The sequence below is a fragment of the Macrobrachium rosenbergii genome, chromosome 10 (assembly GCF_040412425.1).
Source record: "Macrobrachium rosenbergii isolate ZJJX-2024 chromosome 10, ASM4041242v1, whole genome shotgun sequence".
Classification (NCBI taxonomy): Eukaryota; Metazoa; Arthropoda; class Malacostraca; order Decapoda; family Palaemonidae; genus Macrobrachium; species Macrobrachium rosenbergii.
Genome location: NC_089750.1, coordinates 32993138 through 33020159, shown reverse-complemented (window position 1 = coordinate 33020159; position 27022 = coordinate 32993138). Strand labels below are relative to the sequence as shown.

Sequence of the window (27022 nt, the reverse complement as noted above, 5' to 3'; positions counted from 1 at the left end):
CTACTTACCCAAGATTTCAATCAATGATATATGACTGCCTCAGCTTAAGCAGATTACGATGTGTGTTCTGGATGAATAAAGATTTAAAAATTTTTCATATGCCTACCATATCTAGAGCAATAAAGAATAATTCAGAGAGAGAAAGAGAAAGGTGTACAAATGCAGAAGTGCATACTTTACTCACCTCATGTATAAATATGCATACATACAGACTGAGAAACTGATAGGCAAGAAAAGTTCTGATGCTACACACCTGGGGAGTTTATAATTAGACATTACAGTCAACCCCTGCTATTTGTGGACTCACCTATACACAAAACCTATCTATAAATTATTCACAGGAAACTTGCCTATTCGCAGATTTTTTCATAGAGCAATATTCTGTATCTTCATATTATTTTCATGACTCAATACTGTAATGTACCTGCATATGCATTTTATGATAAAATAATGATTTACAGTACCAATTTTCAAATATTAATATAAAGTTTAAAGATTAAATAATAACATTAAACAAAATAATAATTCTCTCTCTCTTACTGAGATGAGAGAATTTTTATGCATATGTAATATGTATGTTTATTTGTTTTGTATGATAAATAAATGATTTACTAAGTTTCAAATATTAATATTAAGGTAAACACAGCAAAATATCAATTCAATAAAGATAATATATAGTGAATCAGTAAGATTTTAGTTCAATAAATTTTTTCCCTCATCTTTTTCCCAGTATTGTCCAAAAGCTTTGGAGCAAGGGGGGAGGGTGTAACCTGTCAAATATCTTGACAGAAAAAGTGTTACCCACTCTTGGTCAAATATATGTTGCCCTCTCAGTGCTCTCTCTCTCTCTCTCTCTCTCACCAAAGTTGAGAGTGGATAGATAGACAGATAGATGGAAAGGGAGAGTGGGTGACAGAAAGATATACATAACATATACTGTATTATTGACATTTTTAATTGTTTACCTGATATAAGCAACTCAGTTCATCTCTCTCCCCATTACTCGCTGGAAGGTTTGAAGTAAAAACATATATATTTTAAGGGTAAAATGTTTAAGATGACTTTGAAATGACATTATTAATAATGTAATTTCAAAGATTAATACTATAGTAACAGGATAATAGTTTAAAGTATATCTGAAGTAGGATGATACTTTAAGTATACATTTGATATTTGAACTTTAAAGATAGGCAGTTATAAGCATTTTTTGCGGGGGTATTAAGTATACGCGGATTTTAGCTATTCGTGGGTGGTTGTCTTACGTATTCCCCGAGAATATGGGGGGTCAACTGTACTTCATAATCTGTTCCAGATTTTCAGTCCACTGGTATGTAAACTTCAGAAATACTTATTATAATATTAAAATTAAATAACTTGAAAAAACATAAAACAATGTATTCTTAAAATAAAAGAGAAAAAATTAAAATAGTCAATATACTAAATCAATCAAATTCCCACTTCTTCCATGCACTGAGGCAGTTGAATGTGTGCAGCATAGCACACCAACAAAAACAGAGCAATCAACTCATGAATGTTGCTACCTTATTTCTATTTTTTCAAAATTTTACTAGTCAAAAGTGGGGTGCATCTTTGACATTGGAGTGTCTTTGACGTCTGGGTATATATTCATTTCTTATATTTAAACGACAAATTTTTTTTTTTTTTTTCAAATTTAAGAACTCACAAATCCATGGGATATAAAGTGAGGGGGAGGAGGACTTGAGGGTAACAGAGAAGCTTAACCTACACACACACACACACCCCCAAAACAGCCAATGAGAGAATGAAACTTCTATGACGTAGTTATGACTCATCTCTATCAGACACTCAAAAACAATATATAAAATGATGTATATGATACCATTGCTTTTGAGCCAATAACAGTCAAGAAAGCTCCCAAGCAATCTCCCAAACACAAAACTTCTATATAATATTACTGCAGGCATGATGCATCTCTATCAGCCACTCAAAGGCAATAACAAAATGTTACATATGATGGCGCTGCTTTTCAGCCAATAACATTTGCAAAAGCTCCTAATCAGACAAGGGCTCACCCAGCCCTCCCCTCCAATACGTGATTACACCAGTCTATATCCCCCTCAACACTCCTTCTCAGTGTGCTATACCAACTATTAACAGCATTACCATCATGATTTTCTGTATGCTCAGCATTGCAAACCAAACAAAAGGGGAGTTGCAGTTATATGCAGACAAATTAGGGAATATGTTCAGCAAGTGTCTGAAACTCTGGAAATAACTCATCAGTAACAGTGACCCCCAACTAAGGATTAAGCTGAGAAAAAGATGTATTGAAATGGTCTCCGAAATCCAATAAATAAATGAGTCATTTATATTTGCATTGATATACATCAAAATTATCACAATTTTGAATAAGAAGGGATTTATGCAACCACTTTTGTTTTGCATTTCTGTGTGTTAAATTTGTTCCACTGTTGATACTAAATCTATGGTTACTTTACTGTATGTGTTGAAGTAAGAGTAGTAGTCTATTTTAATCGCATTAAGAAAATCAGCCTTTAATAGTACTGTAATTAGTTTATTTGAATATGCTTTAATTCTGTAAGTTTTTCTTTTCTCTTCTCCTTTGAATATATTCCAAGTTACTTTAATACTTTTTTATTTGTTTACCTTACGAGTCAGCTAATAATAAAAATTATTTGGTTTTTCTATCTGATCAAAATTATTTACTGGTTGTACAAATTCTTCCAACTTAATTTTCTTAATGCTTCAAATTTACAGTGACAGACAATTTTCTTAATGCTTCAAATTTACAGTGACAGACTATCTTCATTTCTTTCTCTCTGTTTCACAAAAAAATATGCTGCTTGCTTTAATAAGAGCACTGTCTACAAAGCAAGTAAGCTGGCCTAAATCATGAAACAAGTGGGGCCAGAAAGTTTATGGGAACTTAAGAAAAAAACCTTCTATTACTCCTTTTCTCATGTTAGTATTTTGTTTCAAAGAATTATATACAGTACATTAAAATTTATATGTTGCTTTAAAGCAAACTTTTGCTTTGAAAGCTGTTTGGGCTTTTCTACCAATACATATAAGAAGGGAATGTTGCTGTCTTGGCTTTATCCGAAGCCAGGTTTACGGATGTTTCTTTAGTTCCCGTCCTCTAGGAATCATATGAAAGACTTTATTCTAACAGTTTAGTAAGCCAAAAGTATTACCCTCATGCTACATCCATTAAATTAATTTTATTCCTGTCATATTTATGCTGGATAATAAACACATTTCAAAAAACTCCATGAACAAATTGCCTAATATACAGGAGGAGAGGACCTTCTTGTTACCCTAAATATCTTTGTACACACTCGCCCAAATTGAAAAATCTACCAGTGGCATAGTTTAATTATAATTCACATATTTCCCCCACCAATACATATCAGGAAATTTTAAAACTGTTCACCTCTTTCTAGCCTGATGAATTCAAGATCCCCAACTAATAGTACATTACCAAAGAGGGATATCACAATAAAATATATCCAGTTGAATGAACTATCCATAAAACTCACACTGGAAAAACCCAAGACATCGCTCCCTTTTTAGATGTCACAACTGAAAAACCTAGAGGGGCCTCAAAACTAAATTATACTGTAAAGCAACAAAAATTTCCATATACGTTGTATGGTAGTGGGTTAATGTGGCATTTTAGCAACATTCACTTCAGAGTGTGACATCCCTGCCTACATGAGTTTGGGTAGAAGAGACTTTAGCCTTGGCTGGCAACTCTTTTAGGAGAAGACACTTCAAAATCAAACCAGTGGGTTAGAAAGGACCTTTTAGCTTTGGTAGGCAACCCTTCTAAGAGAATGTTACTCTGAATTCAAACCTTGTTCTCCAACCTTGGACTGTGCCATAGCCAATGTACTGTAGCTTTCCATGGTCTTGGTTTTGAGTTCCCTTGCCTGAGGGTACAATCAGGCATTTATCCTCTTTTCGTTCACTTTCCTGTTTTTTCAAAAAGTAGGGCAGGCTGATGAGAAAACAAAAGTTGCTTGGTGGATTATCGGGATAGTGACTTCATCTTTACCTAATCTATTCCTACTGAGTGTTTTATTTCTAAATCCATCCTGACTGCCTTCCCCCAGTTATTGTGGCAAACCTGACGGATTACATTTGCCTTACAAGGTGTGCCAGCCCCACTTTGTCAACCAGTTGCTTCTGGCACTTTTTTTCAATGACATTCGGACATGTTTATTTATATTTTCAACAGAATTTTTGTAAATAATGTAAATACTGTTGTTGTTGATGGCATTGTTGTTTAGCGTTCTTTTGATTTTTACAATGTTACTGTTATTATGAGTCTACTTATTAGTTTTGATACTGATTTTATATTGCAAATTTTAATTCTTTCAAGAGACACTGAGCTGAACCCTGGGCCTGTTACCCATAGTAAGAGAAATTGCTAAGTACAGGCGGTCCCCGGTTTACGACGGGGGTTCCGTTCTTGCGCCGCGTCATAACCCGAAAATCGTCGTAAGCCGGAACATCGTCGAAAATCGTCAAAAATCATAAGAAAACCTTACTTTTAATGCTCTGGGTGCATTGAAAACGATATAAACTGCATTATTATTGAGTTTTACATCAAAAAAACCTTCAAATTATGATTATTCTGCCATTTTGGGGCCATATTTCTTCCGTCGGATCGGCGTGCACGATCAATGTTCGTGTAACCCCGGAACATGCGTCGTAAGCCAGGAAATAATTTCTGATGAATATATTTGAAAAGCGTCGTAACCTCGGAACGTCGTAAGCCGGAACCGTCGTAAACCGGGGACTGCCTGTACTTTACTCAAGTATTCAGGGCTTAAGGTCAAATTTTCTTGATTTCCAGAGTTGTGCCCATAAATATGATTTGATGTTTTTATCTGAGACTCTTGTAAGTAGTGACAAACAAAAGGTTGAGTTTTTAATCCCAGAGTTTGATGGCCCTAACTTTATTTATCATTGTAACATCTCACATTTTCAAGGTATGGTTGCATACACTACATCTGAACGACCTACCTATCGTCAGAAAAATTTGGGGTATAGTTACCATGAAGTTCATTTTAAAATTTTCAGTAAGTTCTACATATGTATTTGCTGTTTACCACAATCTAAATATCGACGATTCTATATATGACTGTCTCTTAGAGAGGATTAGTATGGCTCAGTCACAGGATTCAAAAGCTTCATTCGTTATTTGTGGAGACTGTAATGTAAAGCACAGTTAGTAGCTAAATTCAAATTCCACAGATCAACATGACTGTTCTACTCTTGAGTGCTGTGTACCCTCCAATTTTGTCCGGCTAATTGAGGAACTCACCCACATTTCTGGTAATAGATTAGACCTCATATTCACAGATGTTCCAGCTATTGTCAAGTCAAAGGTCTGTGAATATATAGGCACTTCTGATCATTGAGCGACTGAGATGGACATATCTGTCAGTCAGTTTAATGTATTCCTAATGCCATCATCAGAAAAATGGTCTGGCTAAAATCCAGAGCCAATTGGGATTGCATTATTGAAGCTTGTCAGGCACTTAATATTTCAGATGCTATATTAGATCTTGATCCCAAGAAGAAGTTAAATGAAATGCTGATGGTTATTTTAATAAGATATGTCCCTAGAAAGTTCCTCAAACTTAGGACAAATGACCAGCCATGGTTTGATGATACATGTAGACGAGCCTACCAAGACAAACAGACCAAATTCAACGCATGGAGATGAAACCATTCAAATGAAAATTACACCATTTTTGTTGTGTCTCACTGTGCTGCAAATAGAACTTACCATACAGCCAACAGAAATTACAATAATTCCTTAAAGAGGAAATTACTCAGCCCCATCTGTGGTGGACCAAATTGGCATCATCTATCTTTGAGTCAGGGTCATCTTTCATTCCACCACTACTAACAGATGATAGTAGATTGGTTCCCGGCCACAGGGAAAAGGCTGAACCCCTTCACCGAGCTTTTGAAGCTAAGCAATCAGCTGAGGGTGTCTGTCTCCCTGATGCTTGTCATCATGAACCTATTCTTACAAAAATGACAAATTTTTAATTAATTTGTATTTTTCATAGCTAACAAACCTGTGGTCTTAACATAAGGATAAATTCTTCGAGCTACCTGGAAACCAATAAAAATCATATAAAACTGCAGAACAATTGGTGGCAACAGGGTTCAGCCAATGGGATGAGAGAAGAGGCATCTGGTGACCTACTTTCATCCATGATGCTGTGATGCATTAAGTTTCTTCCAGCCCAGGTAACCAGATTGAGGGGAGGCAGAGGTGGGCAGTATACGTTAAGACCACAGGTTTGTTAGCTATGAAAAATACAAATTAAAAATCTGTCATTTGTTCAAGTGTGGAACAAATCTGGGTCTTAATGTAAGAACAGACTCACTTTTGGTGGGAGAAAAGTAAGTCATGAGGTTCGGCACACCTGGTCTCACTTCCTGGCTAAGGGAAGGCAAAGGAAGGAGACGTAAGCCTCTGATCTGTTAGATAAATAGTTCATCAGTTAGACTACTTAGCTAATATACAACGTGATGAGACATTGTATAAACAGAAGTTAAAGAGCTATATCTGTTCAGACAACAAACCTAAGTTAGCCACCAATTACATTTGTTGTCAATCCTCTCTCCCCTTGTTAGAGAGAGGAAGGACTAGCCTCTGAGAGTATTAAATTCGTGTATGAATAACATACCCTCAAACAGAATGACCACTCACTCACCTGTATCTAACCAGTTCCAGCACATGATAGATTACTCTTCTCACTGCCTGCCGGTAGAGAAGATAAGGAGAAAGAAAAGAAAGAGACCAGTCATCTCATTCATTCTCACTTACATACCATCATCTTAGACAAGATACAAACTGTCCTGCCAAGGCACTGGATGAGCTACACAACTTGTTGAGCAACCACCACCAGACCCAAGGAAGAAGTGTCTAAAGACCTGTGGACAATGTCCGGCAGATAGAAGGATGTGAAGGTGGTTTGACGAAGCCAAGTACCAGCCTTCAAAATCCTAAGAACAGACAAGTTCTTTTTGAACACCAAGGAGGGACCCAAACTCCAGACATCATGTGCTCTTGCATGCACTGTATCAGCTTTAGAGGCTGAAGAAGAACTATAAGCATGTCTGATGACCTCACGGAGCCAAAAGGAAATGGTATTCTTGGACACTTCTTTCTTATTTGGGCTTGTGCTAACAAAAAGTCTTTGACACCCAGGTCTGAGGTGACGAGTCCTTTTAAGATAACTACGCAGTGCTCTGACAGGACATAATAGCAATTCATCCAGATCATATCAACAAAATCTCCTAGGGAAGGTATTGAGAAGGACTCAAATCTGTCATCATGAGCCAAGGGGTTCCGAGTCTTAGCTACAAATTCCGGGACAAATTCGAAGGCTACGGACCCGCAACCCCTCATGTATTTAACACTAAAAGAGAGACCATGAAGTTCACCCACTCTCTTCGATGAAGCTAAGACCAGTGAGAAGATCATCTTGAGGGTCAAGTTCCTGTCTGATGATCATCGCAAAGGTTCATATGGAGCACGGGTGAGACTGATTAGTACCAGAGTCAGGTCCCAATTAGGTGGTTTAATTTCTCTAGGAGAACAAGACTGCTCAAAACTTTTGAGCAGCATTGAGATTTCCCATGAAGAGGACAGGTTTACATCTTTCAAACGTAGGACAAAACCGAAAGCAGCTCTGTAGCCTTTGATGGCTGATACAGAAAGGCATTTCTCCCTACAGAGGAAAAAAAGGAAGTCAGCTACCTGCTGAACAGAAGTTCCAACCGGAGAGAAAGAAACCCCTTCAACGATGCCAATCACAGTAGACAGCCCATTTTCCCTGGTACACAGCTGAAGAAGATTTTCTGAGATAGCCAGACACCTCTGCTGCTCCTCTGAGAGAAAAGCCTCTTGCTTGCAGGAGATACTGGATAGTCTCCAACCGTGAAGAGAAAGGGATCTTACCGGTTGGTGAGATTTCTCGATGTGAGGTTGGCAGAGAAGGTTGTGCCATGGGGGAATTTCTCTCAGGACTGCTGACAGAAGGGTTAGCAGATCTTGGAACCACTCTTCGTGGGGCCACATGGGAGCTACTAGGGTCATCCTGAGATTCTTGGACATTACCCTGTTCAAGACTTGACAGATCAAGCAAAAGGGAGGAAAGGCGTAAATTTCCAGATTGTCCCAAGGATGTTGATGGGCATCCTCCGCCACAGCAAAGGAGTCTGGAACCACCGAACAACAGACCTCAACAGCTTCCTGTTGAACCTTGGGGCGAATAGGTCTATCATGAGCCTTCCCCATAATTGGAAGAGCCTGTCTGCTTTCTCCTGATATAGAGACCACTCTGTCCCTAAGACCTGACCTGACGACTTAGCTTGTCACCCACTACATTCCTCTTGCCTGGGATATTCCTGGCTGAGAGGTCCACTCAGTGATCTATCACCCACTGGTGCAAGAGTACCATCAGTGAGTGAAGTTGGTGTGACACTAGCCCCCCATTTGTTTATGTAGGTTACTACTGTAGTGTTGTCCAACATTAGGACTCGTGAGTGCCCTGTTACCCTTCTTGAAACTCCTGAAGTTCCGGGAAGGCTGCTTTCAACTCCAGAACATTGATATATAGTTGCTTGTCCTGAAGATTCCACACTTCTGAAGTCAGAGGATCCTCCAAGTTTGCTCCCCAACCCTCATATGAAGAGTCCAAGAACAGGAGAATGAAGAGGCACTCCTACATCCAAGTTTCTGTTGTCCAGCCACCCATGTAGGTCCCTTCCACACTTCTGCTGACAGGGGGACCTGCAACAGAGGAGAATCCTTTGATGGGGACCAAAACTCTCTGTCTCCATTGGAGAGACTGAAGATGAAGATGGCCTTGGGGAAAAAGTTTCTCCAGGGAGGACAAGAATCCCAGAACCACTTGCCAGTGCCACGCAGGTTGCTTCTGTTTGGACAGAAAGAACTTGGCAGCTTTCTGAACTTCTCAATCTGTTGGTCTGGTAGAAATACTCTTGACGATACAGAATCTATGATCATGCCCAAGTAAAGAATCTTTTGACTGGGAACTAAGTTTGACTTTTCCAAATTTATCACGATGTCTAAGCCATGACAAAATTGGAGATGATCCCTGTCTTGGATTAGCTTTTCCCAAGAACTTGCGAGGACCAACCGGACGTCAAGGTACCTCAAGAGTCGAAGTTGAATTCCCTAAGAATGAGCCCACGTTGACACTTGTGAACACCTGAAGGGCAGTTGTAAGACCGAGGCATAGGACTTTGAACTGGAACACCAGCTCCCCCAGACTGAAGCGAAGACACTTTTGGGATAAGCAATGGAATGGAAGTTGGAGGTAAACATTCTTTGGATCTATCGTGAGCATAAAGTCGTTGCTCCTGACAGCTGCTAGGACTGTACAAGGGGTCTCCATCTTGAATTGGGTCTTCCTGATGAACAGATTCAGGGTCGAGAGGTCTATCACTGGCCTCACATCGCCCACTGCCTTAGGAACCAAAAAAAAAAAAAACCACACTATAAAATCCTGGTGATGGATGCCTGATTACTTCTGCCGCTCCTTTTTCCATCCTTTTCTTCACTTCCTCTTGAAGTGCTAGAGACTTTGGAGAATCCTGGGAATACGTCAAATGTTGGAGGGGGAGATCGGAGAGAGGGGGGAAGAAAATGGAAGGGTAGTAGCTATCTTAACCGTAGAACATCCACTACCCACTTCTCTTCTCTGGAACTCTGCCACATAGCTCAGTGGCTTGCCAGGCATCCCCCTCCCCCTTGCAGCAGTGAGTGGGGAGGGACACCCACCCAATCGCTTACTTCCTCTAGCCCCTCCCCCTGGTTTGGAAGCACGGGACTGAAAGGGCTGTTCCTAAGGGGTTTTCTTAGATGACGATGAAGCAGTCTGACTGGATCTGTTGGTAGGGATCGTATTAGGGATCTTCTTAGCAGAAGGTAGAGGTCTAGGTTTCGTGAGCTAGGGCGAGAAGGACCAGCAGATTTTGATACCACTTGGTGAACTAGCCCATCATTATTGTCTGCTGATGTCTATCTACAGCAACGTCAAGTTGCTCCTTAGGAGAGATATGGAGAGCTCAGATATCCCCATTCCTCAAAGCCAATAAGGAATCAGTACTGACGAACCTAGAAACTTTTGAGAGGTCAGTGTCTCTTCTTTTTAACATGTTGACCCAAATGTTAGCATTTAAATGGGTCAGGTAGGAAACTGCCTTGCCACCAAACTGTAACAGTCTAATATAAGGGGCACTCTCTTCTGTACTGCCTATTGCAGTGGAAGAGGTTTTGGTTACTGCTGTGGACCATAAATCCAACCAGGAAACTGTCTGGAAAGCAGAAGAGCTGGTTGACTCCAAGGTAGTGGCCTCCTGAGGAGTGAAGGAAGGGGCCTCTGTCCTAACCTATTCCGAAGACAACCCTGGACCTAAACGAACCAGATCTGGGTTCACTTGTCTAGAACTGTAGAATGATATTAGGGGTTCTATAAAACCAGTTATGTTGAAGTGGTGGAGGTAAAAACTTGAATGACCTACTCGATCGAAGAGAATTATCACACCCAGATATGACAGTATTAACATGACTAAGAACAGAATCAGCATGATTTGAGCATGGCAACTCTATAGAAGTCTTTGAATCCTTCTTAGGAGCGAGCAAAGCTTCAATGCCTCTAGGGAACTCCAAAGAAGTCGTTGCAACTTCCTTAGAAAGATTGTTGTACTCATGAATGAGCTCAACAACCTCAGCGTACATAGTAATAAACTCCTGGTTTTCTAAATCTACTTCTTGACCACGTAAATCTCTTTCAATTCTATTGGTCGGATCCAAAGAATAGGGAACATCCATGTTTATAACTGGGTCATAGGCCATTACAGGTCCTAACACCTACTTGGGGGCTTGAATGCCTGTTGATGAAGAAGGTAGGTTATGGGAATCATCTCATTCACAGGAACAAGAGGTAGACCTCTGATTTCTACGTGACAGACATGTATTCGTTACACAGATGTGTATCATTACACAGATGTGTAGGGATAACAACACATCTGCTGCCAACCAAATTAGAACTATGATCAGGGTTTCTCCTAGGAGATCACGAATGAGAGAGACAATTTGGTGACGAAGGGTGAGGCTGTAAGCCCGACCTAACTGGAGTAGCTGCATGTACATGTTTCCCTTTACGGACGTGTCTCAAAATACGGCCACAAGAACTGGAGCGACGCTCACAAACCCTCCTGAGAGAGCGTGAGCGAGAACGATGGACAGACAAATGCCCATACAGACGTGAACCAACAGGATTAAAGACAAAGTCCTTAATCCTCCATCTGACAGGAGAGGGCCCAGCAGACGAAGATGACAAAGGAAGAAGACGAAGATGAAGACAAAGACGGAGACGGAGGCCTGCAATGTTTCCTCTTCACGACACATCCGTACCTCTCTCGGAAAACAACATCAACTCTGTCTACAACTGACTGAACAAGCGAGTCTGGAGATGGAACAAGAGCAGCATTCGCCACTGCAGTGTAAACTGTTGACAGTTGAGATATCACAAGAACTGAAGCTCTGGGCACTGGAGTTGGTAGAGCTGCAAGGGTGGAAATTCTCATGGCAGTAGACGTGGAAATGCGAGAAGACATGAAGTGGGACAACAGGCCACCCAAGGTTGGTACCCTTGATAGGCCTAATGATGTCCAAATGTCCATCTTCTGCGCATCAGCTCCTGAAACAGTAGAAAAAGATGCCGCTGCCTCCTCCTTCTCAGGGTTGGGGGGAAACCTCCCACCAAGAGAGAGCGGGGGCAACAAAGATAATATCTCCTGACCCCTCTCTCAAAACTTCCAAGGGCGAAGCCATGGAAGAAAGGAAAGGGGTAAAATCTTCCATGGAAGACGAAGCAACTGGAGGAAGTTTGGACAAGGAAGAGGTGGAACAAGGAGACACCTGAGGAGCTGCCATTGAAGGAGGAGAAAACCCTTCCCAAGATGGCATCTCCAACTTCCTCCTATGCTGCCTCTTCTTGGCAAAGACCCTCCACTGCTCAGGAGACCAAGAATAACACTCAGAACTAGAATTAGTAACATTACAAACATTATCTCTGCAGGTTGAATGGGGGTCGGTCTCAAACAAGGCAAGAAAACTAGAGCAAGGGTAGTTACCAAAACCAGGACATTTTCTTTGAGGATTATAATTGGGTGGCTTAGATGAGTCTTGGGTTTGCATTTTCTTAAGCAAAAGAAGCACAAACACACTACAGTGAACCCCCCGTATTCGCGGGGGATGCGTCCCACACACCCCAGCGAATAGGTCAAATCCGCGAATGCTTAAAACCCCTCTAAAAACACTTAGAACTCTCCATTTTGATAGCTTAAACCAAGAAAAACCCTGTAAAAATGCTATACCTGAGTATTTTAATAGTTTTATCAAAAAAAGTGCATTTATTCATGAAAATTATATGAAAATACAGTAATTAGTGAATATTTCTCAGTGAAAAATACCGCAAATGGGCGAATTTTCCGCGAATGATGGCTAGATATGTTCCACAGAGAAACCTGCAAATGCGTGAGTCCGCGAACCATGAGAACTCGAATAGGGGAGTTTACTGTATGTATATAGCACTATATTACAAAACAAGCAATCAAACCAAGGAAAACACAGGCAAAAGAGAAGTAGAAAACACTGACTTCGGCAGGAAGGGCAACAGCACACCATACCAGAAAGGCAGTAAGGAAGAAACTGAATGTGTCACAGCAACATGGGTGAGGGGAGGTCACCAAATGCCTCTTCTCTCATCCCATTGACTGAACCCTGTTACCAACAATTCCTTGTTCTACAATTTTATATGATTTTTACTGGTTTCCAGCTGGCGCTAGAAGAATTTATCCTTACGTTAAGACCCAGGTTTGTTCCGCATATGAACAATTTGCGTTTTGCTCTAAGGATGTTAGGAAAATTCTGGATAATCTTGATAGTAGCCGGAATGGATACGATCCTGATGGTTTCTTCCCTTTGTTTTTTTTTAAGAGAGTTTCTAGTGTGTTGTTTCCCAAATAAGTAGATTCTATAGGTTTTTATGTTGATGTAGCATCTTTGCAGATGAGCCCAAGCTTAGTAATACAGTGCCTGTTCCAAAGAATGGCATATCTGCAGGCTGCAGTAACTACAGGCCAATTTCTCTTCTCCCTGTGCTCTCCAAAGTTGCTGAAAAACTTATTTTTAAGCCACTATATAAGTATGTAGAATCTAAATGATTGTTAGTCAATAGCCAATATGCATACAGGAAGCAGTCAAGTACCTGTGATGATCTTTAGCCATTTGCAAGGGAACCTTGATAGGTGTTTTGAGTACTGTACAGAGTAATTCCAACAGATTTTAGTGCTGCTTTTGATTTAGTAAATCACAAGGAACTTATTTATAAACTTCAGAATCTTGGAGTGGGTGGGTATGCTTTAGGATTACTTCAAGATTTCCTTACAGGTAGGCAGCAGCAAGTTGTTGTGGATGCGATCTTTAGTGAACCAAGAACTATTTTGTCTGGAATTCCACAGGGTAGTGTTCTTGGTCCACTGTTATTTTTAGTGTATAAAAGTGATATGGTTCTTGGCCTGAAACACTTATGAGAAATGAAGCAGCCCTCAGCCTCAATCGGGACATGGACCAGATCAGTGAAGGTGTAGTCGGTGGGATATGAGGCTGAACTTCAGTAGAACAAAAACACTATTGATTAGCAGATCTTGTAGTGATTTCTCACCCCATCATCCCCTTCATGGATGGAACTTTGCTAAATGAGTCTGAAACTTTAACTATTCTAGGTGTAACTTTTGATTCACATCTAACTTTTTGAGAAACATCTAATGAAAGTTTCAGCAAATACCGCACAAAAGTTTGGTATTGTTCATAAGGTCTCATATATTTATAACGGTGATAAAATCAATGCAACCTGTTTTAGGTCATTTGTGCTTCCTTTGCTAGAATACTGTTCTCCGGCATGGATGTCTGCTTCTGCAAGAGAATTCTGTAGTGGCAGGTTCCTGTTTCCTAAAAGTAGGAGTTTTGACTTGGACTGAATTGAATTTAATATAGAATTTAGGCCAAAGGCCATGCACTGCGACCTATGACGTCATTCAGCGCTGAAACGGAAATTTACAGTGAAAGGTTTGAAAGGTGTAACAGGAGGAAAACCTCGCAGTTGCATTATGAATCAATTGTTAGGAGAGGGCGGAAAGTAAGATGGAAGAAAGAAAATAAGAAAGGAGGTACAGTAAAAGGAACGAAAGGGGTTCCACCTAGGCGCCGAAGGCACACTGCAAAGAACCTCAAGTAATACCAACAGTGCACCCCATAAGGGGGTTATGACATGGACCATCAATGGATGGTCTCTTATTTGTCACTTTTTCATAAGCTGTATTTCAACAAAGATCTTTCACATTCACAATTGATCCCTGATCCCTTTACCTGCTGAGAGCAACCAGATTCGCTGAACAGCAGCACCAATGTACAGTAAATGTACCTCGCTGTCAAGCTTATGGGTTCCAGAAGTCCTTTACTCCTCCCACCACTGGACTGTGGAATAGTCTCCCGGAGAATGTCGTCCAATTGGAACTTCAGAAGTTCAAGTGAAAATGCAATGTATTACTACCCTAATACTATTCTCCTTGCATTCAATACATTATCTATTTATTAATGTATTTTTTGTTTTTTAACCCTTAAACGCCGACTGGACGTATCGTAAGTCGACTAAAATTGTCTGTCAGGTGACGAGCGGACGTACCGTACGTCGACTACAAAAAATTTCAACCTTTGGTCAACTTTGACTCGACCGAAATGGTCGAAAAACACAATTGTAAGCTAAAACTCTTACATTCTAGTAATATTCAATAATTTACCTTCATTTTGCAAAATATTGGAAGTCTCTAGCACAATATTTCGATTTATGGTGAATTTTTGAAAAAAATTTTCCTTACATCAGCGCGGTAACTCGGCCGAAAATTTCAGAAATTCTTTCGTCACTTTGTCGTAATTTTTGCACCATTCTATATTAGACATTACATAAAGTTTTATATATGAAAATGTGTGCAATTTCATGTAGAATACAACAAAAAATAACTCATGGTTGTCGCTTTTATCAGTTTTGAAATATTTTCATATAAATCACATGTGCCAAAATTTCCTTTGGTCAACTTTGACTCGACCGAAATGGTCGAAAAATGCAATTGTAAGCTAAAACTCTTCCATTCTAGTAATATTCAATCACTTAACTTCATTTTGCAACAAATTGGAAGTCTCTAGCATAATATTTTGATTTATGGTGAATTTTTGAAAAAAAAAAAAAAACTTTTTCCTTACGTCCGCGCGCAGTAACTCTGCCGAACATCTCAGAAATTCTTTCGTCACTTTGTCGTAATGTTTGCACCGTTTTATATTAGTCGTTACATAAAGTTTTATATATGAAAATGTGTGCAATTTCATGTAGAATACAACAAAAAATAACTCATGGTTGTAGCTTCTGTCAGTTTTGAAATATTTTCATATAAATCACGATCAATAGAAAAAATTCGACCTTCGGTCAACTTTAACTCAACTGAAATGGTCGAAAACTGCAATTGTAAGCTAAAATTCTTACAGTTTAGTGATATTCAATCAATTACCTTCATTTTGCAACAAAGGGGAAGTCTCTAGCACAATATTTTGATTTATGGTGAATTTAAAAAAAAACTTTTTTTATGTCCGCACGTTACGAATTCATGCACCATTTTGTGATAATATTTTTTCTGTGTTGCTTTGATCGTTTTACAATTTGTTATGTACCAAAATCATCACAATTTAGTGTACAATGCAAAGAAAAAAATAACTCATTAGCTTTAACCATTTTGCTCACAGTGCGATTTGTATACAATTATATATGAAATTTTTTTTCACGCTGTCATTTATTTCAATATTTATATATGATAATGATATTTTTTTCATTTCTGATGGTTGCATACTAAACTTCAGGCAATGTCAAAAAAAGGAGCCAAAAATGAACTCTTAATCTTAAAAGATAAGCGTGCTGTGATTTTTTGAAAAAAACTTTTTTTCCGCTTCAGGGCTAACTCCTGAACGCCGCTGGCATGCGGCAGACACTTTCGTAAATAGAGGCGCGGCGTTTAAGGGTTTATAAGTGAGATCTCTTCTTTACGTATTTCCCTTTAACACCTGTTTCCTCTTCCAGATGAACACCATACTCCTTGGAAGTTTGAATTTCAAATCAATGGCCATGGCATCATCATATACCAATATAAGGAAGGAGTATAAGGAAGGAGTACTAGTAGAGCCTTTGTTTGAAAGACATTTTGGAGGGTCTACCCAGTCCATTTGAGCCATGCCCATTAAATGTAAATGCCTACCTAGGCTGGCCTGAATTCAAATAACAATGCCAATGTAATAAACACATTTTTAGGATTTGACAAAAGAATGAATTTCAAAGAAAGTAAAATGGTAAACAAGAAAAACAACATCAAATGACACAGGGTAATAGAAGGGGTCTTTATTAGCTCAATAAAACAACTGTACATCTGAGAAACTGTGCTCTCCCAGTTCTTTAGGGATGTGTGAAATTGTGGAATGCCATATACTGTACCTGATCCCTGTGACTTGCTAACAACACATACCTGATCCCTGTGACTTGCTAACAACACATACCTGATCTCTGTGACTCAATAACATCACTAGTTAGAAACAAATCCTTTAATGTTTTAGATAATATAAAAAACAGCCATGTACTCATAAAAACAAAGCTGCAGATTCGTTCCAAAGTTAATGATCCTCTAGACTAATAGAATGCCAAATAACCAGCTTCTGTGAACTAATACCGACAGTGGCTATTTGAGACGGAAGCTAATAATCCCCTGGACTGATGGAATGCCAAATGTTTAACCTATGTGAACTCCACACATGATCAATGGCACCTGTGATGGGCAGCAAAACAATGCACCACACTGGTCAAGTTGTCAGATCAACTATGAACCTCTGATTTAGCATCATTCTGATAACAAGAGCACTAGTCTTTGTAACTTTCAGGGTTTTGAGTCTGTCTTTATTACACAAAAAATGGGTCTCACTGACCCTCATCTTCACTGATCTTTTATAGTACAGTAGTAAGTTTTCAATGTTCTTATCACATTTTTATCACTAATATACCCTAAAAGTTTCAGCCTCTGATCTATTTTCATTGTAATTCCTTCTATTGATAGCTGAAAAAATAAGTAAGAATGACAACAGTTCATCACATAATAATCAACACCACCACCTATTATTTTCTATGTGCAGTAGTTTTACACATTTGGGACCAATGCCTCTTCAGAAACAACTTGTGCTTCCTTTGTCCACAATAATGCTAAAAAAGACCTTTAAGGATATAGATTTGTGCAGGCTATTTATTTACTATTTTAGTCTGAACAGAATTACAGTTACACATCAATTTAATGGACTTTGGACTTCTATACTCATACATTTTAAAATGAATATCTTGAATTTCATGTAAAATGTAAAGTACAGGTTAGGGGCTATGAGGAATTGCTGTTAGCTGTAAGATATCTAGAAAATATTCAAGTGTAGGCCTGCACTATGCTGCAGAATCTTTGTTACTTTAACAGACTTTGTTAATTATCAGAAACCCAGACACCCAAAATGCCTATTAAGCTGAGGTACTACCATATTAGAAATCAGGAATTTACCAAGAAAGTCTTGCATCAAATATCTGTAAAATACAGGCAGTCCCCGGTTATCGGTGGACTCGGTTATCGCCCATCCGCTTTTACAGGGTTTGTCTAGCGATGAAACTCGCCAATTTCCGCTTATCTGAGCCGATAATTGGGTACTGGTACCGATACATACCTAACAGAGGTGCTGATCTCTAGTTATCGTCACCAAAACCTGGTTATTGGCGTTGATAAGCGCCGATTTTCGGTTATTGGCGATTTTTGCTTATCGTCACACTGTCAGAACGGAACCCCCACCAATTACCGGGGACTGCCTGTAAATTCAAGCTTCACACGTATTTAAATTTACATGAACTGTGAAATACTGACTGATACATAAGAACAAACTATAACTGCTTACCTTACTGAGATTTCTTTTAGCAGGCCAAAAGTCCCCTTTGTGGGCAAGTACATATGCAAATAGCACTGCTGCTGACATTCGCAACTGGTGAATTGCAGGAGTGGAGCACACCTGACATCCAGTTTCCTCGTGCGGACATGATTCAAACTGTACAACTGAGGTTTCCTTTCTATAACTTAGTGAAGGAGACAAGGGTGCTTGTGGTACTGCTAAACTACTGACACGTTCAGCAGGACCCACAACTATCAACTGATCAAAACTAACGGGCTTTAAGTCATAGTCATGATTACAACCTCGAATGCTTTCTTCATCAAAATTATCAGTAGCTGAAAAAATCTGAAAAGCTGAATGGTCTGGCCCATCTTTACAAGTTTTGGGTACTTCACTTAAGAATATCTCGGAATATTTGGACATGGCAGTGAAAGCTTGAGGATTAGATGGATGCACCACAAGGAGTGTTAAAAGACTGTCTACTTTCACAAGACAGTCATCCAGTTGATCACAGAGTAAGTCAACACGAGCTAGCAGTTCCAACAACTCCCCTGTCCTGTCAATTAAACAATATAATTAGCATTTTGGCAATACAAACAATAAATTGCTACTTGCATGAGTCAATGGGAAGAGGCATAAGGATAGAATGCTTTAAATATGCTCATTCACTACAAACTCAACACTTATAATTAACCTTTTTCATGGTCATGAAATATTACAGAACACCTCAGTCCCACTCAAAAATGAAGCAAATAGCAATGAGACTACAGTACAGCATTTGCGATAGAGTGCACATATATGCAAACATTATTACATAGTCTCAGTCTGCTTTTCAGTTTCATTCTTCATGCATCTGCAAGTGTTAACTACTCATGTGATGTCCTTAGTCATTTTAGTGTACAGGCAGTTCCCGGTTATCAGCAAGGGTTCTGTTCTGAGGGTGTGATGATAACCGAAAATTGCCGCTAACTGAAAATCGGTGATTTTTGGAGTTTATGGGTGCTGAAAAGCGCTGATTTTCGGTTATCGGCGCCTCTGTTAGTTATGTATCAGCACCAATACCCAATTATCAGCATTGATAAGTGTAAATCGGCGATTTTCAGCACCGAAAATTGCAGATTTTCGTTGCTAGACACGCGCCATAAAACCAGATCGCCGTTAACCAGTGACTGCCTGCATTGTGGTCTTTTTGAGTGCTGTACTGCCTTGGTTTTTCAACTTTCATTTCTTTTCCTGATGTTTTGTATATTTTTTACTTAAATGATAAGGTAATTAGAGATTTTCCTTGATTTCTAACGATGGAGAATGACAACCAGATTGTATGATTTTCCCTCTATTGTGAATGTAGTGTACTGTAATATACAAAGTGTGTAAAAAATATCCGACATTTACTCATAAAAAATACTCTTATCCAGATACAACAATCTTACACTAATCTCTTTCAAAGTAGTCCCCTTGGGCTGCCACACACTTTTCCCAGCGGTTCTGCACTGTCGGAAGCAGCGCTGGAACGCCTCTTTTGAGATGGCGCGCAGCTAGTCTGTTGCATTCTGCATGATGTCTTTGGACTGAAATCTGTTATCTTTTTGAAAAAAAAAAAAAAATAAATAAATAAATAAATAAATAAATAAACTCTAAGGGATTTGCATGCCTTATTTGACTGATAAATTGCTTTAGAATGTGTGTAAATGCTTCGCTTCTCTCTCTCTCTGGGCAGTGGGAAATTGGCAGCCCCATAATGATAACACACCCACCCGAGAGAGAGAGAGAGAGAGAGAGAGAGAGAGAGAGAGAGAGAGAGAGAGAGAGAGAGAGAGAGAGAGAGAGAGAGAGAGAGAGAGAGAGAAGCGAAGCATTTACACACATTCTAAAGTAATCTATCAGCCAAATAAGGTAAGTAAATCCCTTAGTTTTTATTTATTTATTTATTTTTACCAAAAAGGACCAGATTTCAGTTCTGGGAGACATCATGCAGAATGCGACAGACCAACTGTGCGCCATCTCAAAAGAGGCGTTCCAGCACTGCTTCCAACAGTGGCAGAACAGTTGCGAGAAGTGTGTGGCAGCCCAAGGGGACTACTTTGAAAGAGATTACAGTAATTTTAAATGAGGAGGAAAAAGATTAGAAGCGGTGGTCGGCTAAGAGCTTAAATTGGGAGGATGTTTTAGAGATCCTAGAAGGCATGAAAGTACATGAGGATAAACCAAAGGAGATGTACGCTGGGTCTGAGGTAGTAAATGGAAGGACATATAAGGACGCTTTGGTGAGTGAGGAGCTAAGTGTGATGCGAGCCTTGTTGGAGGAGTGTAGGAAAGACCGGATAGAAAGAGGTATATGCACTTCTGATAACCTCCCGTAGCCAGAAGGAGATGGTATTCTTAGACACTTCTTTCTTGTTCTGGCCACTCCTTTAAAACAAAGAACTAGTCCTAAAGCAGCCCTATAGCCGTTAACGGCTGACACAGAAAGGTACTTTTCCCTATGTAAGAAAATGAGGTGGTGAGCCACTTGCTGAACAGATGTACCAACCAGAGAGACACCCAGTTGACAATACCATTCACACTAGACTGCCCACTTCCCCTGGTACATGGCAGTTGACGATTTCCTGAGATATCCAAACATCTCTGACCGTGCCCTGTGAGAAAAGTCTCATGCTTGCAGGAGATACTGGATAGTCTAATTGTGAAGAGATAGGGACTTGACTGACTGATGATATCTTTCAACATGGGGCTGGAAAAGAAAACTGTGCCAAAGAGGAATCTCTGTCGGAGCTTCTGTCAACAGAGCTAGGAGGTCTGGGTACTATTCAGCATGTGGCCACGAGGGGGCTACCAAAGTCATCCTAAGGTTCTGGGAGGTCATTACCCTGTTGATCACCTGATGAATCAGGCAAAAGGGTGAAAAGGTGTAAATGTCCAGGTTGTCCCACGGATGTTGAAGGGCATCTTCTGCTGCTGCCCAAGGGTCCGGAACTACTGAGAAGTATACTTCAAGTTTCCTATTGAAACAGGTGGTGAACAGGTCCACAATCGGCATTCCCTAAAGGAGAAACAGCCTTTCTGCCACTTCTTGGTGCAACAATCACTCTGTTCCCAAGACTTGACTTTGATGACTCAATATGTCTGCCACTACGTTCCTTTTGCTTGGAATGTACCTGGCTGACAGAACCACTGAAAGGTTTTTGCCCACTGATGTAACTGGACTGTCAAATTGTGAAGATGGTGGTGTTGTCAGACATCACAACCACAGAATGACCTGCTACCTGATCCTGAAACTCCTGAAGGACCGAAAAGGCTGCTTTCAGTTCCAGGATGTTGATGAGAAGATTTTTTCTTCTGGACTCCAAAATCCTGAAGTCAAAAGTTTCTCCGTGCGAGCCTCTACCCTTCAGTCGAGGCGTCCGAGACGAGAAGGATCTCTGGAAGAGGAGCATGAAGGAGCATCCATATGGTCAGGTTCCCATCATACAGCCACCATGCCAAGTCCTGTCTCACCTCCTGCAATAGGGGGACGCAGAAAAATGGAGAATCCCTCACTGGGGACCAAACTTTTTCAATCTCCACAGTAAAGAGTGGAGGTGAAGTCGGCCATGAGGGACGAGCCTCTCCAAAGATGACAAGTGACCTAAAACGACTTGCCACTGATGTGTAGGCTGTTTCTGTTTTGATAAGAATGACCTCAGGACTGTCTTGAACTTTTCTATTCTCGGATCTGAAGGAAAGACTCTCGACACAACTGTGTCTATCAACATATCCAGGTAAAGATTCTTTTGGCTGGGGACAAGATTCGACTTCTCCAAATTTATCACAGCCCCCAGGTTGAGACAAATCTGAAGAAGATGGTCTCTGTCTTGGATCAACTTCACTCAAGAACTTGCTAGGACCAGCCAGTCGTTGAGATATCTGAGAATGCGAATCCCTTGAGAATGAGCCCAAGTTGAAACCACAGTGAACACCATTGTGAACACCTGAGGTGGGCAAGAGGCCAAAGCATAGAACTTTGAACTGATAAACCAGTCTCTTCCAGGAAGAATCGAAGGAACTTATGAGATGGCTGATGAATTGGGATCTGGAAGTATGCATCCTTCAGGTGTATTGTCAACATAAAGTTTTTCTGTCTGATGGCAGCTAGAACCGTATGGGGAGTTTCCACCTTGAAACAAGTCTTCCTGATGAAAAGATTTAGAGTCAATAGATATTTAACTGGTCTCCAGATGCCAGATGCCTTCTCTACCAAGAAAACTCGACTGTAGAAACCCATGGAAGGATCCTTCACTACTTCCACAGCTCCCTTCTCCATCTCCCTCACCTCGTTCTGGAGAGCCAGATCCTTTGGCGAGCCTGGAAGGTATGTCCTCTGACGGAGAGGAAGATCTGTGAGAGGAGGACTAAACTCTAAAGGGAGTACTTAGATATCCCACCCAAAGAACATTTGCTACAGAATCTTCTGATCCTAACTGCTGCCAAGTCGCCCAACGACTTGCTAGGCACCCCCCAACCAAAGGCAGTGGATGGGGAGGGGTGCCGACAGTCACTGTTGTCAGTTCTCCTCCAATCAATTGCAGCTTGAACCTGGTCCTTCGGAAAAAGAGATGATTCCAACAAAGTCCTGTTCCTTAATGCTAACATGGACTCAGGGCTGATGTATCTAGACACCCTAGAAAGAGCGGAGTCCCTCCTCTTCAGCAACCAGTTGACCCACATATTTGCCAATAAGTGGGTCAGAAAAGATATGGTCTTGCCCCCAAACTGTAGAAGACGAAAGAAGGGTGAACACTCCTTAGAATACTTCGAGAAGGCTGTCACAGAAATCTTACCCACTGCTGTACACCACAAGTCTAGCCAAGACATTGCTTGTAAGGCTATGGAAGCCGAAGCCTCCATAGATGCTGCTTCTTGGAAGGTAAAAGTGCTGCTGTCCCCCTTAAACTGATCCAAGGAAAGGTTCGGTCCCAACCTAACGAAGTCCGAATCCAAATGTCTTGGTTGCAGGGTGACTCTTAGGGTGGCACAAAAATGCCTGTGCCTATGAAGAGGAGGTGGAAGCAATATTAGGGACTGCCCAGAACGTAGTGAACTGTCCTTTCCACACACAAGAACATCTACCTGTTCTAAGGCAAAATCATCGAGATCAGCCAAGGGTAATCCTACCAAGGTCTTTGCTTCTTTCTTGGGGCCTAGGAACTTCTTAAGGCCTGAAGACCGGTCTGGAGGAGTGGTTGCTTTCTTCCAAGCCATCGTACTTGCTAATCATTTCAACAACTTCATTGTACTTCTTGGCCAGCTCATTAGCGTCAAGATCAAGTGGTAGAGGAGCCTCCAATTCTAAACCTCTAGAACTCCTATCAGCTCTATCCAGGGAATCTCCAACTTCTTCCTCATCTCATTGAGCAACTGGAGCTTATGTGTGTTCAGGACCTAAAACCCTCGAGGTTAGTGCATAAAGATGAGAATCTGAAATATCAAACTCATTCTTAGGGTGAAAAGAGGAGCTTTCTTTATATCCTTTGAATCCCCAAGAAGTAGAAGGAATTGGAGATGGCGGCCTAGATGTAGAAGCAGGTCGATGAACCTTACGTGGATGATCTGGAGAATTACATCAAGGAGAACGTTCCTACTAAAAAAGCGGCGAGAACAGCCTCTACTGTACAAGCACTGCCGAAGCTGATGTTGTAGCCGAGAAGGGCTTCTGTAACGCAGGGATTTGTCGTGGCTGCATCTGCTGTCGAGACCATTGTCGCAGCTGTATAGGAGACAAATTCTGTGGAGATGCCTGTGTGGTGAATTTACTGTTGCAGGTGAAACAACATGGATGAACGGCCGTACGTGCAGAAATGTCATGGTTGAGAAAACAACGTTGAGAAGGAGGCCGCACCCGAACAAGGCTTGATTTCTTGACAGAAGCCTTGTCATCTGTTCTTCTTACCTTCGGTGGTCTACAGTCACTTCTGTATGGCTGGGAGAAGAAGGAATAATAATCAACTCAGGCAGGGCTGAGCTGCTGCCTACCTCATGCAAAACCTGATCTGTTTTATGAAAGTCCATAACTTTGCGGTGATCAGAATATATGGCCGTGATTGAGCAGTCGTGTGGTTTCCTCATAAAAATGGCTGTGGAGTGTGTGCCCGTAACCGCCTTGGACAGAATACGGCCGTACTGAGATCAGCTAACACCTCCCCCCACCGAAACGGGAGGAGGAGAGCGGGAACCCAAACATAGACTGTGAATCTCCTTGCGAGGAGAAAGCACAAAGTCCCTCTACTTCAAATGTCTTCTCAGGACCACACAAATCGAGAAATATGACGACTTTTGAGAATTCGAAGATGGAGATCTAAGGCGTTTCCTTCTAGGTACCGTAGAAACAGAGCAGTTGATCCCTTCGAGAACTGAAACCCTCTCCAGTAAGGCCTGAAGAGTATAAGCAGTAGACAACGAAGGACCGTTCGCATGAAGCTGGGATGGAGCGGCTGTACATGGAACATCATATGATGAGGGAAACACAGATATAGACATATGGCCAGAAGCAACAGCTGATACACAGGCAGTTGTCACGAAGATAGCTGTGTAAAGTCATATGTGAAGACGCCATCGACACAGAAGATGAAACGTTCCCGTTAGCAGAAGTGGTGAGATGGGACGCCATCAGATGAGAAAGTAATCCCCCCAATCACGGTTCTCTGGGAAGGCCCAAGATCAACCAATACTTACAGAGAGTTCAGCCACCTATGTCCGAATATTGCAAATGTGAAGCCTACACCTGCTACAAGTTACATGATGATAAGTTTCAAAAGAAGCTAGGTAGCAGAGGCAAGAGTTGTTGGCAATACCAGGGCACTTCCTCTGCTTCTTAGCACTAGGCTTAGGTAAATCATGGGTTCTGCATGATGATGAAGCAAATCTACACACAAAAAGGCACACTATACAGCACACCAAACACAGAACTTAGAACCAATTGCAAACGAAATGACATGAAGAGAAAAAACTGGCTTTGATAAGAGATGAGCAGTGCGCATCCGCTCGAGAAAGCGGTTAAGAGAATACTGGTGCGGAATGAGAGATTTGGGGCAAGTTAGATGACTCCTCCCATTTGCTGGTCCCATTGGGTGATGCTATGTATTATTTCACCATACCTTGAACGTATTAGGTCGAATTACTTCATAACCAGTATTCCAGCTACGCAGGAGAATTTTCCTCATGCAAAGGCTGAAGTTTTGTATTCGTATGGGAACAAGGATGATTTATAGTAAAAAAAAATTACAGTAAATGAGGAACTGAAATCATACATTAAACTGTTTTCCTAAGGTAGGATAAGGATGATTTAGTTTACAATCATCTGAATGAATTATACAAATGCTCAATATCTAGCCCAGATTCACTCATGAAAACAAATAATACAATATGGAAAAAAAAAGATATTGTTATTTCCTCCTCAAGTGATGGTAGACAGCCCCTGGGAGGGATAAGTTAGATTTTATCACTGGATTAAACCCAGAATTGAGGGATGAAGATGAACTGCAGTGGGATTATAGGCCAAGAAGAAGTTTGGCAAAATAGTTAACCCTTAAATGCCGAGCCTCTATTTACAAAAGTCTCTGTCGTATGCCGGCGGCATTTGGGAGTTAGCGCCGAAGCAGAAAAAAAAAGTTTTTTTTAAACAAATCACAGCATGCTTAGTTTTTAAGATTAAGAGTTCATTTTTGGCTCCTTTTCTTGTCGTTGCCTGAAGTTTAGTATGCAACCATCAGAAATGAAAAAAATATCATTATCATATATAAATATTGGAATATATGACAGCGTGAAAAAAAATTTCATATATAATTGTTTACAAATCGCACTGTGAGCAAAACGGTTAAAGCTAATGAGTTATGTTTTTTTTGTTGTATTTTAACTAAATTCCGATGATTTTGGTATATAACAAATTGTAAAACGATCAAAGCAACACAGAGAAAACATTATCACAAAATGATGCATGAATTCGTAGCGCGCGGACGTAAAAAGTTTTTTTCTAAAATTCACCATAAATCGAAATATTGTGCTAGAGACTTCCGTTTGTTGCAAAATGAAGGTAATTGATTGAACATTACTAGACTGTAAGTGTTTTAGCTTACAATTGCAGTTTTCGACCATTTCGGTCAAGTTAAAGTTGACCAAAGTCGAATTTTTTCTATTTATCGTGATTTATATGAAAATATTTCAAAACTGATAAAAGCTACAACCATGAGTTATTTTTTGTTGTATTCTACATGATATTGCACATATTTTCATGTATAACACCTTATGTAAGGCCTGATATAAAACAGTGCGAAAATTACGACAAGGTGACTAAAGAAATTCTGAGATTTTCAGCAGTTACCGCGCGGACGTAAGGAAAAAGTTTTTTTCAAAAATTCACCATAAATCGAAATATTGTGCTAGAGACTTCCCGTTTGTTGCAAAATGAAGGTAAATGATTGAATGTTACTAGAATATAAGAGTTTTAGCTTACAATTGCATTTTTCGACAATTTCAGTCGAGTCAAAGTTGACCGAACATTGAAATTTTGGCACTTATCGTGATTTATATGAAAATATGTCAAAATTGATAAAAGCTACAACCATGCATTATTTTTTGTTGTATTTTACATGAAATTGCACACATCTTCATATATAAAACTTTATGTAACGGCTAGTATAAAACGGTGCAGACATTACGACAAAGTGACGAAAGAATTTCTGAGATTTTCGGCCGAGTTACTGCGCGCGGACGGAAGGAAAAAGTTTTTTTTTTTTAAATTCACCATAAATCAAAAATGTTATTTTCATAATAAAATAAATGTTTGAACATACTTACCTGGTAGTTATATATATAGCTTAAGTCCCTGACGTGACGGCAGAATTTCAAAAACTC

General features: G+C 40.2%; 1 protein-coding gene across 1 annotated transcript in view; it reads right to left on the bottom strand.

Annotated features, from left to right (window-relative positions):
* The window catches only part of LOC136842587 (uncharacterized), a 441719-nt gene that overhangs the window by 71078 nt on the left and 343619 nt on the right, over window positions 1–27022 (bottom strand). Inside the window, 1 exon segment of the mRNA XM_067110134.1 lies at window positions 18146–18692. Within this exon segment, the coding sequence (XP_066966235.1) occupies window positions 18146–18692 (547 nt within the window).